At 43.6% G+C, this 18,646-nt stretch overlaps 1 protein-coding gene across 7 annotated transcripts in view; it reads left to right on the forward strand.

Annotated features, from left to right (window-relative positions):
• The window catches only part of SLC22A23 (solute carrier family 22 member 23), a 181,903-nt gene that overhangs the window by 34,301 nt on the left and 128,956 nt on the right, over positions 1-18,646 (forward strand). For 5 of the 7 annotated variants that reach the window (XR_006217521.1, XM_042985839.1, XM_042985841.1 and 2 more), the window contains exons 2-3: positions 5,984-6,087; positions 11,934-12,088. Coding sequence is in view for 6 of the 7 variants with exons in the window: in XM_042985839.1 (XP_042841773.1) it covers positions 5,984-6,087; positions 11,934-12,088 (259 nt within the window). In the remaining variant the exon portion in view is untranslated. Of the gene's footprint in view, positions 1-4,076; positions 4,131-5,983; positions 6,088-11,933; positions 12,089-16,657; positions 17,113-18,646 lie in introns of those variants that run through there. The other 2 variants (XM_042985840.1, XM_042985844.1) reach the window with 2 other exon arrangements.

The raw sequence follows: 18,646 nt of genomic DNA on the forward strand, positions 1-18,646 counted from the left end.
TTTAAGAAATTAAAAAAAAAAATTTTTTTTTTTGAATCAAAGTGTTGTGCTTTGATTTTCATTAGAGGAATTGAGTATTTCTCAAATGTTTTTTAACCATTTGTTTCATATTTTGTTAATTGAGTGCTTGACCCATTTCTAGTTGGAGTATTAGTCTATATTGTTATGTAAATGCTTATTAAATATTAAGGATATTAACTCTTTGGATATTGTAAAATACACTTTTCCCTCTACCCTCCTAGGTTCTGTGTCTGGGGCCCTGGAAATTAGACTGGCAAAAGTTTGATGAACAAGAGAAAAACAGAGTTTATGAACATATGCAGTGTGAAAACACACAGGAGAAACTCAGTGATAGTAACTCAAAGGGGTGTTAGAATCTGAGCTTATACAAATTCTGAACAAAGTACAGTAAATTTTTAGAGAAGTGACAAGACAAAGGAAAAGGGGGTTTGGCTGTCAAGGGAGGCAAATCTGGGAAGATAAATAATGTGGGGAAACTCATGGAAGATAAGGTTCCCTGTAGTGAGTTTTGTTTGCAGACCCATTTCTGTGCAGACTTTCTGTCTTGTTCATGGCCATAAAACTTCCCAGGAGAGGGGATTTATAGCAGTCCTCATTTCTCAGAAGTTTCTGCTTTTAATCAGATAAAAGAAGCTGTGAGAAGGCTTCTTTTTGTATATGTTGACTCTCATTTGCCTTCAGCTCAGAATAATCTTTATGCCAACATGGCATATTTTGGAAGGGCATACTCTGATCCCCTAATATATTTGACAAATTTAGATCTTTATAATTTTGTTTATGGTATTTTTAACCCATGGAAGTTTCAAATAATAAATAAGCAATAATTTACATAATTTAAATCATAGTAAATAAATGAATAGTAATTAAGTAGTAAGGGTTAAAGTGTTATAAAATCTGTCAGTTCTTTCCTTAGGTACTTTTTTTTTTCTCCCTTAATTTTTAGAGATTTCATCTCCATTTCAAAATTGAAGAAGTAATCTGTTTTCTTCCAATATTTTCATGTTCTTGTTTTACATTTACTTTATCATAGGATTTATTATTACCGAAAATAAGATTGCTTTTCTTACCTCCCATTGATTTTGCATCTTCTTTAGAAATTTCATTAGTTTCCTTGATGAATATTTTTCTACTCTGGCAAGTCAAGCAATTAGATGATTCCTTTGAAAATAATGCAAATTTTATTTCTTTTCTTTGAGCTTATCCTTAAAATATATAGATAGAAAAACAGTCTGCCAGATTTTCCACAACCTCTGCCTTTTTTTTTTTTTTTTTTAAACAGAACATGTGCAGCTAAAATTGAGAACACTTTTTAGGGTCAGCTGTCTCACCATTTAGTCATGGCTGGCAAGCATCATGAGGCATCTCCATAGAATGTCCCTGGTTTGGGAACAATGGCAAAGAAAGCAAGCCTAAGATTACGAAACGGGGCCATGACTTTAACGCTTTTATGGTCGTGTTAAACCTGCTGATGAAGTGTTAACATGCTTAATTAGAGGATTGTTTTCATTGTTCTGTAGGGAATGGATTTGAGGGAGGCCAGAGTTAATGCATGGAGACGCTTGTATTAGTTCAGGAAGGGAGGATGGTGACATGGCCCACATCCTGTCCTCACCCTGCCAACTCGTCCCAAGGAAGTTTAATCAGGCTCTTTGGTTCAATTTGCAGGTAACAGAAACTACTCTAGGTGTTAGGGAGTAGGGATCAAATACAGGGAAACAGTGCTCACTAAATTGCAGGAGCAGCTGTAGGCTGGGCCTCCAGAAGGTTTCCTAGAACAACTCCCTAGAACTGGCCCGCCCAGTGAGGAGGCTAAAGAATCAGGAGGTCACTGTCCAACTGCTGGCTCACGATTACACCTGAGCCACCTCCAGATGGAGCACTGCTAGATCTGAACAGCAGAATGGATGGCCCACTTACCCCCACTGCACACTCTTCCTAATGCAAGTGATCCCCCAAATTAGGTCTGGGTTGTGTACTGGAAGTTATTTTAGGGTGTGCAGCTGATTGACAGAACCTAAATCACTGCCGAAACCTTAGCTGGAAGGGAGTCTGGAAGTGGTTTGTTTTTAGCCTCCCAGCTCACATTGCAGAACACACACCAGAATGATGAGTGCATCCCTACCAAGTCCAGGTCAGTCAGGTTGGCCATAGTGAAGATGGAGTGTGGGGGATGGGGGCAGGATATGTTTGAAAGGGAGAATCCTCTGGATTCTGTGATTGTTTTGGTGGCAGGCAAAGGGTGTAGAGACTAATGTCAGGGACAAAGTACATTTTAGATTCTTTTTAAAAGTCTATTTGTTTATTTTGAGAGACAGAGAGAGAGAGAGAGAGAGAGAGAGAGACAGAGAGAGAGAGAGAGAGAGAGAGAGAGAGAGAGAGAGAGAGAGAATCCCAAGCAGACTCTCTGTAGCATCAGCGCAGAGCCCGACGCAGGGCTTGAACTCATGGAACCATGAGATCATGACCTGAGCTGAAAACCAAGAGCCAGACACTCAACCGACTGAGCCACCCAGATACTACATACATTTTAGATTTTTAAAAGTCTCTTAGTCCTTGCTTAGCGAAATGACTAATTGCTCTATTTTATCAAGAGTTGGTGTGAACATATTTCAAGAGAAAGGTGATCTCAAAGCTTCCTCGTGCTTCTGAAATTCTTTTGGAGATATTACTGTATCTGAACACATTTTGTCTTCCAGTTACTTTTGTCCATCCTAGAAGTAGAAGTCAAAGGAAGGGATGCCATCTCCATGGATTCCCTCAGCCCCACCCTACCCAGCTTCTGGAATGTGCCCCAGGGGTGGTGTTACAGACAGATCCCCAGGAATGAGACACCTTATCTTGGGGAGTCTGGAGGCAGTTTGCTTATTGTCTCAGAGAAGTTGTCTAGTCTTGTGCCTAATTGGAGGGGGTCAGGGCACCTGCTGGGTTCCCTGACCCCCTACCCCAAGCTGAGAACAACCATGCTGGCCGACACTTCTAGGCAGGCTTTCTTTCCTTACTGGTCGTGGGAGCAGTTCTGTCTCTCTCAACTGTGTTTTCTTTCATTCCAGCATTGTTAATTGATACAAGTTGTGTTAGGTAACCATGGAAAGTCTTATTAGGTAGCAACTAAGTGGGGTTGTGGCTGCCCTCAGCTGGGTACCATTATTGCTCAGGTGGCTGAGCTCACAACAGTATTGGCATTACCCCCGTCTCCCTGAATGTTTTCATTAAAATCTCTTTTGTCTCCTGGCCATCTAATATAAGCATAATGTACTCTTTTGCGTCACTTAACCTCAAATAAACTCATCAATGGGAAGTTTGTGTGGAGACATAAGCCAGTGATTCTTTGCCCCAGAGCCAGCAGCTGGTGCCCTCCTCCTCAACAGCAGCCTGGGACCAGGAGGCACTCCTGCCAAGAATGTGCCATGCTGAGGTGCAGGACAATCTGACGTGATTGGGACATTAATGATTACAGGTGTTGTAGGCACCTCCTCTTCAGATTGGCCAGGTGTGGTTATAGACATAACTCTTAGTCTTGGAATCAATTGCTCTGTGGGCAGGATCTGTGCTGGGCAGAGAGGAGAGAAAACAATTCAGAAATGGTTTCAGAATATATAAACCTAGCCGGAGAAACCAAATATACACACACAGTTATGATGCCGTAACTCACATTATAAAGCAGAACCTGTATTTCTGAAGATGGGTTGCACCTTGAAAGGTGTTTATTATTAAAATATATATTTACTCCAGGGGTACCTGGGTGGCTCAGTCAGTTAAATGTCCGACTTTGCTCAGGTCATGATCTCACAGTTCGTAAGTTCAAGCCCCATGTCCAGCTCTGCCCTGACAGCTCAGAGCCTGGAGCCTGCTCCAAATTCTGTGTCTCCCTCTCTCTCTGCCCCTCCCCTGCTTGTGCACTCTTTTTCTCTCTCAAAAATAAATAATAAAACGTTAAAAAAATTTTTTTAAATATATTTATTCCTGGAAACAATATATACATGAATATTGGTTTTCCAGATTTGCCTCCAAAAAGCCCACTTAAATCTAGTTTTACATTCCTTCATTTGCAGTACAAGATAATAGACAATACTGTCGTATGTGCAGTTTTTGGCTGCATCCTGCCTTTGGTGAGTTGATTAAACCCCAGCCTTGGACTTCGAAGCTCATTCACCAACCTCAAAATGACAGGGAAATGGCAGGACAGGGCTGGCCATTGGTTCTCAGACTTAAGCAGGAATCAGAATTGCCTGGAAGGCTTGTAAACTACATTCCTGTGATTCACTCCAGGAGTTCTCATTCAATGGGTCTGGGGTGAGGCCCAAGAATTTGTATTTCCAACATGTTCCCAGGTGATGCTGAGGTTGCTGGTTGCTGGAGCACAGTTTGAAGACCACTGGAGTAGACACAGGAGGAAATTCACTCCCTAATGTATCTCAATTCTTAATGATGAGATTCTGTGCAAGCAGCAGTGCCCCGCTCCCAAACACCTGAATAAATCCCGACAAGAACCAAGCACAAAACATCCTTTGTTGACAAGGCCTGTGTGGTCTGTGCTTGCATTCCCTTTCTTCCTGAGCCTGGCATTGGACATCACTCTGCAAACAGATGGGGTAGAAGAGAAATTTATTCTCTCCAAGGTCTCTGGAAAGTCGAACATGCCTTGGGGGCATCAGGGAACAAATGTGTGTCCCAAGGAGTCATGGAACAGTGTGACAGGTGGCTGCCTTCCTGCTTTGTCTAGGCCCAGTGCTCTACTCTGCAATGGCAGGTGCAGAAGCTTGGCTTTTCCCAAAGTCTGTTGAAGTTGAGACCCACACCTAAGAGTTCCTAGGGAGGCTCCCTCAGGCTTTCCAGAAGTTTGGAAACGGGGGGCAGGACCAGAGCTTGCCATCTGGGTCTCAAGATGGACAGAAAAGGGGGCAGTGGGAGGTACTGAGTAAGACACAGCTAAGATCAGGTTTCACCCCAACAAATTCCCATTTCTGCTTCCAGAACTTCTGACATGTCCAGCTCCCCTGCCTTGTTGTGCATCTCTCCATCTCCACTGACCTGAAGTTCTTTAGCCACTTCTTTGTGCCAGAAGGAGGACATCAATGGGGTGATGTGGGGTGGGGGCCACAGCCTTCATAGCATCACCAGCGGAGATCCTGCTGGTTTGCTCCTGGGGCCCAGATATTTGTGGATTTGAACGCTGTGTCCTCCTCACATGTCTTCCACTTGGACACACATCACCTCCAGGGAACAAACATGGTTTTCTCTTCTGATTTTGCAAAAGGACAACAAAAACTTTGGAGACTTGTTTTATTTTTTATTAAATAATAAAATGGAATTGTAAAAAGTGTCTAAATGCTGTATTTACCAATTGATTGGCTTTCTCTCTCTTCTCTAAGCAGATAGCCTTAGAATGGAATAAGGGAAAGCATAAGGGACACTTACAAGGGAAAAAGTGAGAATGTTTTGTTAGTTGATATTTCAACATTAAATATTAAATATTTTTAAGACTGCTTATAAAGCACAGGGGAGGTTTGGAGGATGGAAACACAGAAGTTGCCTTTAATTTTCTCATGTTGTGATACCTCTTGCAAAAAGTTGACAGGGCCTTCCCTCCCTGCGCATGTGACAGCTCTGTGGGTGAGAAGGGGTGTTGGTGCCCAGCCTCCTAGCTGCTTCCTCTCCCTCAGGTTATGTCCCCAAGTAGCTGGCACAGAAGAGCATGTGCCCCCACATTTCATGGGGTGCTCCCTGCAGACTTTTATGGTCTGTCCTGGACTAAAACATTACACTGCCTTTTGTGGGCAAATTCTATTTCTCATTGTTGGATTTTCAAACACATGGAAGGGACTCTTCATGGGATGTGTGACTTGGTGCTCCAAATGGTGTCATGATCCTTACTGTAGTTGTTATATTGCCCTTATGATTAACTACAACTGGCATCTGTGTATGTTTCTCTCTGATTTATTTTCTATTTGCCCCTCTCTAGTGGGATCTTGTGTGTGATAATGCCTGGAAGGTCCATATCGCTAAGTTCTCCTTACTGGTTGGATTAATCTTTGGCTACCTAATAACTGGATGCATTGCTGACTGGTGAGTACCAACATGCCGTGTGCACGAACCTTTGGAAGCCACAGCAAGCCTTTGCTGGCTAAAGAAGAATGGTCAGTGTTAGCTTACTGTAACTAGGTTTTTTCTCTGCCCTGGTGTTGGTGCTGGTGCAGAGGGCTGAAGCCATCACCTGGAGAATCCAGAACCAAAAGGATTGGCCAGTGCATACAACAGACCCTTTTGAAGTGAGAATTTAAAGTCATTGCAATTTGCTAGCTGCCAAGTCTAGCAAAACCTGCATGCAACTTGCAGCCCCATCTGCTCCTGATGTTTATTGTTGAGTTGGGAAGAGTTTGAGGGCATAGGTTCAGGGCTCTGTGGGCTGGGCTCTGAGGAGGTAGGTGTATGAGATGCATCAAAAAATGGGGAGAGGAGGAGCTAGAAAGTCCACCCACATGATTTGAATGGGTAGGCTGATGACATTTCCAAATACCATGCAGATTTCAGAGAGGCACAGTCCTTTACAGTTGGCTTGGCCAGGAGACACCTCTGCAGGGTCCATGGGGAAGGTGGATCTTGTAAGGTAGACACCATTTGGATAATGGATGGATATTTGCAGGTGGAGGAAGGGTGGTGACCAGAGGTGAGAATGAATATGCTTTACTTGGGTGGGTAAGGAGTTCTTAGTGCCTGGAGCAAAGTGTGTGGTTCATGATAAAGTGAGAAGGTTAGAAAGATGGAGAGGAGTAGTGAAGAGAATTATAATGATGATGATAATGATGATGATAGCAACAATATTAGCAGCTAACACTGATTATTGTTGCCAGGCACTGTGCTAAATATTTCTATGCATTAAAATATCCCATCCTCAGAGCACCCCTGTTAGGTAGATACTATTTATTATCTTTGTTTTATAGTGCTTTACTTAGCACAGAAGTCTAAGTAAAATCCCAGGTTTACTCAGCTTTTCAAGCTGGATTTGAGTGAAAGCCCAGTGGCTCCAGAGCCTGCCTCTTCACAAGCATGCTACAGCACTTTTATTTAAGGCACCATGTGGTCACAAGGACAGCAGCGAGCACACATCTGAGCAGCATTGCCCAATGGTGACAGGGTTGTCCAGTAATGGGACTGCTCTAGGAGAGAGGTGTGGGGGAGCTGTTCTCCCACTCTTGACATTGTTTTGTTTTTAAAGGGACTTTTTGTGAATAGGGACTTCTTGGACCCAGTGATGTAATAAGGGCTAAGAGTGATATGGAGCAGACTCCTGACATCGTGGCTTTGCTCTGCACTGTTCCTGTACCCTGGTTAGCTGACACAGCTGGTTGAGGCCATCCAGCAAGAGGCTGGAGGGGGGCAGGGGAGCAATAGAGCAGCAGGTGGGGCCCAGAGGGGTTCCAAAAGCACTTCCAAGTTCTGGAAATTTCTTTCCAAAAGCAAACATCTATTTGGGAGTTCCTTGCATTCACAGGTAATGTGACTTCCTGTGTGTTCAGAATTTGCTTAATCAGCATTTGTAAATGCTTCTTAAGGACAAGTTCCCTGGGAACAGTAACAGAGAAGCTGTCAGTGACCTCTGAAAACCTATACTACAGCCCCCTTGAGGGTTTTTTTTGACATGGTCATGGGGAGGAGTGGGGAAGTGGGAGGAGCGTAGGGTTTTTTTAACCAAATACTTGAGCGTATAGGTTTTCAGAGTAAACGGTTACTAATTTGGAACATACTGTAATCCCAATATTTTCACCACAAGGACTTTTGTTTCCCAGTGATCTGCGTTGAAATAGATGAGGAAGATATACTAATATAATCCATGTCACTTCTTTCTAAAAACTGCAGAGTTGGCTGAGGTTTGAGTGTCCTTATTCAATTATATAATGGGAAAGTAAACATGGACTTCTATTAATGGATCAGTCTGTAATGGCTTCAACTGTTTAGAAGTTGTTTTTGTGATTTCTTACCTCTGGCACATACCCGCTGTTTGGCATCCCTGATCACACACCAGGCCTGGGGACAAAAGGCAGAGGAGTTTGGAGGTCTCCTTTTGCAAATAGCCAGAGCCTCATGCTGCAAAGCCACGTCTCTTGCGGTTGCTTTTCCAAAGTCTGGGGTGAGTGGGCGAGGGGTGCCCGGAGAGCCAGGCCAGGCTGCTTTGTGCTGTGGTTCTTGAACATCTTGAGAGGGCCTCAGTTCCAGCTTGAAAGTTTGGTGTTTTCCACCCTGTATTTATTATGATTTATTTTTGGCCTTTTACTCCCTGCTAGAGCCTTGCTGAAAGGAAATAAGCACATTTAGAGGGAACTTCAAACTTCACAGCTGCTAGCACCCGTTTCATGGCTACATAGGGAAGTTGACCAAGTCCTAGGTTAAGCTTTCTAAGACTGAAGTCAGCATATAATGAAATTCAGGAATACACTTTTTTTTTTTTTAAAGTCATCTCTAGACCCAATGTGGGACTTGAACTTACAACCCTGAGATCAAGAGTCAAATGCTTTACTGGCTGAGCCAGCCAGACACCCCAGTACACCTTTTTCTTTAAAAAGGTATCATTGTCCACACAAATCTTGTTTGGGGATATACATTATATACTGTCCTGTAATGTGTTAGTTGAGACGTTTGAAAGGGAGTAGCCCAGTCACTGTTCTTGCTAGATGAGCTCCCTTCCTTCCGTGGTTGGTTCTGTTGCTGGATATTGAGCACGCTTCCCTCCACGAGCCCTCTACATGGTCTCCAGCTGGCACTGGGCCCTGGGTCCTGGGCCCTGGCCTTTCTAGACTGCACCAGAGGACCCCTTGCCCTCTAGCTCCTGGCTGAACCTGGCCATGGGGAGAGAGTACCAGCTAGAGGTCTGAAGGAGAGATGATAGTGAGGCAGGATGTTTTTGTCCCCAGCTGGGTCTCTGCAGGGCTATCAGAGGCTAGCTGCCTCCCATTAGGAGCCCCTCCACATGGCACCTCTCTCTCTGGGTTCCCAGACCATCTTCCCCCTTATCCCCCTTCTGCTAGCAGACCCAAATTTCTCTTACAGCCTGCCCAGCCTTTTGCAAATAATCCCTTTATTAAAATCTCCTCAACTCACTCATTTTGAGTGGGGCATCTGTTCCCTATTGAGAGCCTGTATTACTTCTCAATGGCTGCTGTGACGAATTACCACGCACTTGGTAGCTTCAGTTAATGAACTCACAGGTCTGCAGTTCATGGAAGGCTAAATTCTAGGTGCCAACAGAGTTGCATTTCTTTCTGGAGGCCCCAGGAAGTAATCCTTTCCTGTGCTTTTTCCAGCTTCCAGAAACTGCCCACATTTCTTGGCTTGTGGCCCCTTTTCTAGCCTCAAAGCCAGCAATGGCAATCAGGTCCTGTTCACGCTGATATCTCTCTGGCTCCCTACAGCCAGAAGAGGGTCTCCATGTACTTAGACTGGATCCACCTGAACGAATCACCACCTCGTCTCAGGGTCTTTAATCGTATTTGCATCTGTAGAGCACTTTTGCCATGAAAGGTAGCATATTCACATGTTCTGAGGAGTAGGACGTGGACATCCTTGAGGGCCACTCTTCTGCCCCCCCTTAGGTGCCCCCTCTGCATTACAGACTTAGGAGTGTAGTTTTGTCAGACATCTCTGAGCAGGATCCTGCTCTGGATGGAGCCAGTTCACACTAAAACTCCAGCGATTGTAACAGTTGTTGAACGCTTACTGAATCACATATCCCCACCTGACAGTAGCCCCCTTAGGTCGGCATTAACTGGTCCCTCCTAAAGAAAACTCAAGGCCCGTTTGAACAAGCTTAGTCTTTCCCAAGATCACATAGTTTCTAAGTGGTGAGCCTGGATTCAAGACCAGGGTGTCTGCTTTCAAAGACCATGTTTGCCCCAGAGTTCCTAAAAATAATTTTTACTTCATGATTTTAGCAACCATTTGGGATGGAGAGATTTAGAATAGTTTCTACAAGTTAAAAAAAAAAAAAAATCAGGGTCTTTTCTAAAGTATTGGAACAGGGCAAACCATGTTTGGTGGGCAGCTGGGATGTAGATGTGTAGGAAGGAATCATACAAGCTAAACATTTAACCGTTTGGTCTGTGCTACACATTGTGCCTGTATCTGCCATCTCTTAATGATCTCGATGCTGTGAAGTCAGACTGTTATCCCCACTTTACAAACAAGGGGAGTAAAGGGAAATAAAAATGGGGAAGGTAGATCTCATCTTTGTTTTCCTTCATTTCAGGAGACCAACTAAGCCATATTCTAAATTTATTTCTTTAAATGAATTGGGTTTGGATAAAACTACGTATAGAGTCTTACGCAACAAGGGCTTAATGACCCCAGCACCAGTCAAAGGGACGTAATGGCTAAAAACTCTTGACAAGATAGTTGACTTACATTGGCATTGAGTTCATGGCCTTGGCTTCATTTCATTAAACTAGTGTGACTAATGGGGATGGTTAGAAGCCTAAGAAATTATGGATGAAATTGTTTCCTCGAGTTCCCTCCCCCAAATTTTCTTGAAATTACATCCATTTCTTTCATCGACAAGGATATGCATTACAGAGTATTGTTTTTTTCTTAATAGCTTTATTGAGAGGTAATTTATATACCATAAAACTCACTCAGTTTAAGTGTATAACTCAATGAATATTAGTATCTTTACAGAGTTATACAACCATCACCACATTCTAAGTGTCAAACATTTCCAGCACCTTAAAAGGAAATCTTGCATTCACTTTCAGTCATTTCCCTATTCTCATCCTGAGCCCTAGGCTGTGAATCTACTTTCTGTTTTTATTGGTCATAAGACTGTCACAAGGATGTCTAGGCGAGCTTAAGCCATTCAGCAACTCTTTAGGTGTTTGGGGTGCCAGGCGTAGATTTTTTTTCCCCTTGGCAGATAGTCCACTATCCAGTTTTTCTGTGAGCTAGACTTCTAGTTCAAGCCGATTATATTTATGTTAATTTGTGTGATGGAGAGTTTGGTTTTGTTTTTTGGTTTTTTTCCTAATGAGTGGATGAAGGAAAAGATGGAAAGGTAGCACTGGAAGAATGGAGAACTAGTGACTTCCCTTTCCCTGGGACCACCCCTACTGTCCTGCCAGCCCCACCTAGAAGCACATTGCCGCCTAGCGGTCACCGATCTTGCAGGAGCCCACTCTGTAGCCCGCCAACCTAGTGTTTGTGCTGCCCTTTTCAGAAACACAGTGGGCTGGGTTCTTTCTACCACCACCACCGCCCACCCCCGCACTCCCCCCACCCCCGCCACCCTCCCCCCACCCCCGCTACCCTCCCCCCACCCCCGCCTTGCTGCCTAGTAGGCTTCACTTTCAGGTCCACACTCCTTATTTAAAGTTCAGCCTGTCCTAGTTTAGCCTGTGATCCCTTAAAAAAAACAAGCCAGCAGCCATCAGGGCCCTGATTCTGATAGGCCGCATGTACCTGAGGTCAGGTAGGACAACTTAACATCCCAGAAAAAGGAAATGAAGCCACTCAGCTCAGTGTCCATGTTGACTTTGGAGCCAAATCCAAAGGTCAGCGATTTCTCAGCACATTTTATGCTGGGTGTGTCGAGGTTTGTGTTTGGGGAGTTACTATTGATTTTGTTACTCTTGCCTTGAGTCATCCTCCTACATACTTAGAAACAGACTTGCCAACAGGAATGGAGTCCCTGTCTCAATTCTGTTCAGTAACTGTTTGACCTCTGTCCCCTTATGTACAAAACAAGGGTTTGGGCTGAATGTCTCCTGAGCGACCCCTAGATCTACGAAGTTGGTGTAGACACTACAAAGCCTTTTACTGTAGTGAGTACAGATCAACATCTGTAGAGCACCGGCTGGACACAGGGTTTCAGCATCTAGCATTCATCCTGTTTAACGATGATTCCTCATTTTTTCCCTCTCCATATGCAGGGTTGGCCGGCGGCCTGTGCTGCTTTTTTCCATCATCTTCATTCTGATCTTCGGACTAACTGTGGCACTGTCAGTGAATGTGACAATGTTCAGCACACTCAGGTTCTTTGAAGGATTCTGCCTGGCTGGGATAATTCTTACCTTGTATGCATTACGTAAGTAAGAGCCTTCACAACTGTCTTGAAAAAATTAGTAAAAGTAATTGCTGCTGCCTATGAGGTTATGGGCAGGGCGCCCTGCGTGCTGGTGGTTTGGGATGACAGTCTTTTGGAAGCACAAACTTTAGTGGCCTCAACTGTTCTGGAAAAGTTTTCTCAGGCAATGTCATCCAATACTCCGTTCTGATTTCCAGCTTGGGCTCAGGGCTCATGAGAGGACGTGGAGGGTCACACAATTGCTTGGAGGAGTGGGGGTCAGCCCGCTCCTGATATGGAGGGGCTTTTGCTTTCCTCCAGAATCTTCTGTGTTGACATTCTGTGTACTTCCAAATCCAGTGCATAATTGGGCATTCCTGAACTTAGTTCTGGAACAGCACACTGAGTCCCACTGTTCGTTGGTCTAGGCTCAGCATTCTGATTGGCTCTTTGAGAGTGTTTCTTACTTTTTTTCTCAAGGGTTATATGGAGTCCAAATTTTCCACATTCTGTCGTGTCCAGATGTGGCCTTGTGTAATCTGGACTTGAACCCTCAGCATTGGTATTTGAAGAGCAAATGGTAGCATTTGTTAGTAGTTGCTCTTTTTTAGGGTGAAGAAAAATGTCCTGCACTGACCTATCATGCTTGTTGGCTGTATTAATTCCCTTGTCAGATGTGGTTATATGTCACCTCTTTGTAGTTGAGATACAGCTGCAAACTCACAGGGAGGAGGAAGGTTTTAGGCATTGATGTTTTACTTATTTCCTGGTTTTATACTTTCTAATTACCTTGTGGAAAGATCTGTTAGGGACGATGTAAAATGATTTATAACGTATTTTGCCTGTTTCTTTCCTTTTGACAACATGGGTAGGAATCACATCAAGTGGCAATGCCCTATAGTTTTGATTTTCTTAGATTTGTATATTAGACTCAGTAGCACTTTTGGGTAACCTGAATTTTTGCTCCCTATTGTAGAGAATAGAAATAGAATCACTTTATAACATAGTCTTACAGTCACAAAGGAGGAATGAGCATAGAGAAAGGTGACAGATGTATTCTTCCAGATCCACAGCAGGCAGGTTCTGTCTTCCTCTTCCAACACTCAACTGAATTTTACTTTCTTAGAAATCACCGTTGCCAGTTTTTATTTGCATTTATTTTGGAACCCTTGCTTCTGGCAGGGAGGGTTTCTTTAGGAATATGTGCATTCAAGGTCAGTGGGTCTGGGTGATGGCTGTTTGGAGGTTTTGTTTCTTTGAGCAAACAACATGGGCATCAGGCTTGAACATTTGCGGACAAAATGCCAGTGCCAGTGTTTGGCCCTATCCACCCTGTGGTCTGTGGAGAGGAGGAGGTTCCTTGCTCTGTTTTCTGGAGGAGAACCCCTGGCCCTGCTCTCAGATGCTCGCCTGCCCCACACATGTGCAGGCGTGATGGGTTTTCCCCTTTAGGCAGCCGTCCTTGCCAAGCTCCAGGTTCTCTCAGGAGGACATCAGCCCGGTGCATCCTCACGCATGCCGTGAGAGGCAGAATAGAATGGCTTTGCTCAGGAGCATTTCCTCCATCTCACCATCCTGGTACTTCTCAGACTCAGAGAGGGAGTGTTAATGGAAAACTCAGAAAACAAAGATGGCATACCAATGTACCTTGCATGCCAATCGCTAGTGGATGGCTGAGGCTGCCAGAGAACTCAGAGAAGCCTTCGGAGGACACTGGGCGAAACCACCTGGAGCCATTGGCCATGTCTGCCCATGATAAGCGAGGAGGGTGGGGAGGCACTTGCCATCTGTACAACTCTCCCTGAATGAAGCCAAAGCAGGAGACCAATTCTCCTGACCTGCATTGTTTCAGCCTCACGTGGAATGGTTTTACTGACGTGTGTGGTGACATCATGCCATCCGCCCTGCAAAACCTGTTGTTGTGTTTACTGTGGAAAATGAAGCGAAGGATGTGTTTTCATGAGATTACACAGTGAGCGCTTTAAAGTAGAAAGTTCTCTGCCACTACAGAACCATGCTTGGGTGTGCTTGTCCCAGGAAACTGCTGTGCACAGAATCATATAACCTGGTCATCTTCAGACTTTTTTCTGTAAAGGGCCAGATAGTAAATACTTCAGATTTTGCAGGTCTCTGTTGCAGCCACTGGACTCTGCCACTGTATCTTGAAAACAACCATAAATAATATGTAAATGAGTAGGTGTGGCTGTGTGCCAACAAAAATTCACTTACTGAAACAGAAAGTGGGCCAGGTTTGACCAATGAGCCATAATATTTCAGCCACTGATATGTGTGAGTCTCTCTCTGTCCACTGGCTTCTAGGGAGCTCTAAAAAGCTTAGACTGTAATCTAGCATGTGCGTGATGGGCCTGTCAGGCTGAGCTTTAAACTCTGGCCTCTTTCCTAATTCCTTCTGAACTTTCCTGCCTTCATTTGTCTTTTGCCCCATTTTCCTATTTCCGTAATGCAAGTGTTAACTTTATTGCATGTGTTTGTGTTAGGAGCCTTACATTTTTGGGGGAAATTAAGCCAGGCATGAATAAATAATTATTTTCTTAAATCGGGATTCCACGTCAAACACTGTGACAAATATCATTGCAACGAACATTTTCAAGTATCAACCTAGCAGTCCTCTGAGTTAATACCGTATCTGATAGAGCAAAGTTAAAGCAAAAGGATGTCAGCGAGTAGTGGGAGTTCATTGACTACTATCTAGACAATGTAAATTAGGGGGAGGTTGAGTCATGGCAGGAGAGCTAAGACTGGCAAGGGGAATCGAAAGTGGAAATGAAGTTGTAATGGGCAGACCAGATGGGGTAGGATATGGGATGTGCTGGGCTGAGATAGCCCATCTCTCTGGCAGTTTGGGGCAAAGACAGAGGCTGGTGATAAAACGTTGAGAGGCAAGCTCCCCAGTCAGTCGGGCAAGCTGAGTCTACGTGCCTGCTAGTGTTTATACCCAGGTAGTATATGTGCTTAGTTAATGCTTGGGAATTTGTTTTGCATAAAGGAAAGGTCACAGGGTTGAAATATTTATTGACTCTGAAGAAAAGTTTTTAAATTTGGGACATTGATTATTTGGAAAATATATTCTTAATGGTCCCAACGTTTTCTCCCTGCTTCAGCCGTGAGGTTTTTTATCTCACTTAATGCATCTGCTGGAAAGGCCTGTACTGTCTCAGAAGAGAACTGGATATTGTCCTTTTTTAGCCTTGCAGGTGCTTGGCGATGTAAGGAGGGGAAGTACTGATTTGTGCACATTTTGTTTCTTGTGTAGCTTGCCGTGAGCGTGGACTCTCAGTTTTGAGAAATGCTGCTGACTCGTGAAAGTTTTCGGCTTTATGTGCAAGGCAGCCTGAGGTTTTTTGTTTTTTGTTTTTTGCTTTGTTTTTTGTGGTTTTTTTTGTGCTTTGGAATTTTTCTAAGGTACATTCCAGTTAAATACGCCATCCTTTAAACTTTTGTTTCTTTCAAGTCATCAAAGGGAGATGTGGTTGTGTAATTAGGACATAAAATAGAGATTATTGGCAACTTCCCCAGGAGTTTTTACATGGAAGCAGAGTGCTTGGCACCAGAGTGAACCAGTGAAGGTAGATGGGTTTGTGTGTCCCTGTCTTCCTGGGAGGCCATCATGAGACACTGAAATAATTAAATATACTTGGGCTCAATCGGGGGCTTAATTGTATCCCTTTGCCTCTGGACTGAAAAAAAAAATAAGGGAGAAAATCTTGACTCTGCTAAGCAAGGGGTAGGGAACCACAGACTGAGAAAGGAAGCAATGGATTACATTTCCTTATTTGTTTATGAATGAAGTCTTCTCAAAGACTAAAGAAATAGTCACTTTTCAGTACAGGCTGTCATGATGCCTTGTGGTATGAATTCTTTCTCCAGCTGGGTTTCATAACATCACAGAAGGGTACTGCAATATCATTTCAAATGTATCTTTCTTCAAAAGAAGCCCATACGAGATTATCGCTTTTTAAGTTAATTTGATGTTGATGTAATAAGTCTTATGGGAGACAATTTTTTTAAATATAAATACTTTTTCTAGTCTCTCTCTTCATTTGATCTCTGTCTTCCCCCTCCCCATCACTGCCAACCTCCCCTGCCCCCAATTTGAAATAATGAACACTACTTTTTGCTGGCAGAGACCATATTTTAGTTAATATGGGCAAATGAATGTCACCTCCTTTGTTTTGTTTTTGGACCTAACAACAGTGAACACTTTTCTTGAAAATTGCTCTCAAAGCTTCATGTTCTCAGTAGAACAACCCTCCCTAGACCCAATCAGCCTCAATAACTGGGTGATTTTTACACATAATCAGGCAGTAACCAGAAGTGTCACAGGTGACTAAGGTACTGAGTATTTTGCAAAATTAGAAGCCAGGTCTAATTGGTAGATAGACTCAGAAAAGACTTGAGTTTGCTCAAGGTGTGATGTTCTCTGTCTCACATGGCACGGATGGTTTTAACTTCACACTGAAGTGGTCAAGTAATTCCTAATGTGCTGGTGTTGGGTGACTTCCTCACAATTGCATATATTTCTGTAACATGCTGTCTTTCTTAACTATTATTCCTTGGAACATATTTCAGTCAGATGGGTTGTTAACACCAAAGTCATACTGTACATTAACAAAAGAAGAAGAAGAAGAAGAAGAAGAAGAAGAAGAAGAAGAAGAAGAAGAAGAAGAAGAAGAAGAATTATTATTGACTGAGCCAAAACTCTTCAGGTAGTGAGTTGCTGAACTGTGGAATAAATAGAAAGAACGGTGATTGCCACTGTCCAGTACAAATGACCTCCCCTGGCTTGTGGTTCTCTTCTTCTGCAGAGCAAATATTGGCAGTGCATTCGGGCAAAGGGGAAGTTTCACGTGAATTTGTGGTTGTCCACCACAGCCTTCCTCTTTCCCCTCTCACCCCTCCCCATCTTCAGATTCTGGGCCCTCCCCAGAGCAGCAAGAAAGAGCCAGAACCCCGATCTTCTGGTGGGACCAGCTCTACTGACAGGGCTTTTTTCCACCAAGGAAATGAATCAGAGTTTACCAAAAGCCTTTGACAAATGCTTTTTTTTTTTTTTTTTTTTTTAAAGCCTGGGAAGAATTTTGGGTTTATCCAGATTCAGACTGGAGTAGCTGGGAAATCAGAACAGACTGGGGCTTCCCCACCAGTCTTTTTCTTCACTGGAAACTTTACTAAGCATGCAGGCAGACTGTGAAGAGTAAGGGAGTTAATCTATAAGCAAATACATATAAATATATATATATATCCTCTCCCTTTCTACCTGCCTCTGTCACAGCTCTGAGGAACCATCGCTTCTTGGGGGTAACCAGGAAATATTGAGTCAGTACAGAAGCTCCTGGTCTGTGAGCTCTAGTCCCCAGGAGGGAGACAGTGTGGCAGCCAGTTAGGGCCATGCTTCTCACTGGCCCCACATGCTAGGGATGAGTTGTCCAACAGAGAACCAGAAAATGCCACTGAGGACTGATTTTTCTCACTTTAAATAAAAATTATTAAACATCTCTGTCCCTACTTACATGTTAGCCCAAACTTGAATTTATATTGAGACTTTTCTCTGAAAAAAATACAATGTCTGTATGTCTGAAGAGCAGGTAAGGATTTATTGCCTCACTTGCACATTAGGATGGGATGAAGGGTAAGTGGAAGGGTACCCAGAGGAAGGGTAAGTGGCTGGGTGGTGTCATTGAGCCCCACACACCCAGTGTTCTTCTGTCCAGAAGTCAGGCCAAGACAGCGTGTATATATTATCTAAAAGTATAAGTAGGCTTCGAAGCACCTCTTTCTTTGGGTGTTTTAAATTTGCTGAAGATGGTCCTGTCTCAAAATCACGGGGATAAACAGCAGATATTTAGATATCCAGCATTTTGAAATCAGAGTATTGGATGCTGAAAGCTGTATGCATCCTTAAGGACGAGGTTTTTCCCACACTGGAATTTTAGTGGTGCTTCAGTTGAAACAAAACAGTTCACCACACTAACAGGGGAAGTAGAAAGATCTAGAAATCAGGAGATCTGAGCTGTGGTGTGAGCTCTGCCATGGACTGACTCTGTGTCAGTGACAAATTGCTTTATCTGTAAGCTTCTGTCTCCCCTGTCTATTAAGTCAGGGCACAGGCTTTCAAACTGTGTCCTGTGGAACTGTGCGATCCCTTCCTGGAACCATGTGTGGAGGAGATGGACAGAAAACAACAAAAAACAAACAAACAAAAACAATGGATTCTATATGACAACATTTAATATTGCTGTAAAAAAATAAACCAATAACAACAAAACCAAATGGAAAACCACAGGTCTCCACCGTTCCTTCTATGGCTCTTGAGTTCTAAGCTCAACTTCAGTGTTGGAGGGGCATGAAACCAGATGTGCTTGGACCTTGCATTGTGTTACTGTGTCTTGCCAGATAAACCCTCCTTTCGATAGTTTACCTTTTGGTCTTTGGTGACCCTCATGGAAACACAAGACTGCTTTCTTCTTCACTCACTTGCTTGGCAAACATGTGAGGGCTTACTAGGTGCCTGGGGAATGACTTGGGCACTTACCAGGCACTGTCAAGTGCTGAGCACAC

The sequence above is a fragment of the Panthera tigris genome, chromosome B2 (genome assembly GCF_018350195.1).
Source record: "Panthera tigris isolate Pti1 chromosome B2, P.tigris_Pti1_mat1.1, whole genome shotgun sequence".
Taxonomy (NCBI): Eukaryota; Metazoa; Chordata; class Mammalia; order Carnivora; family Felidae; genus Panthera; species Panthera tigris.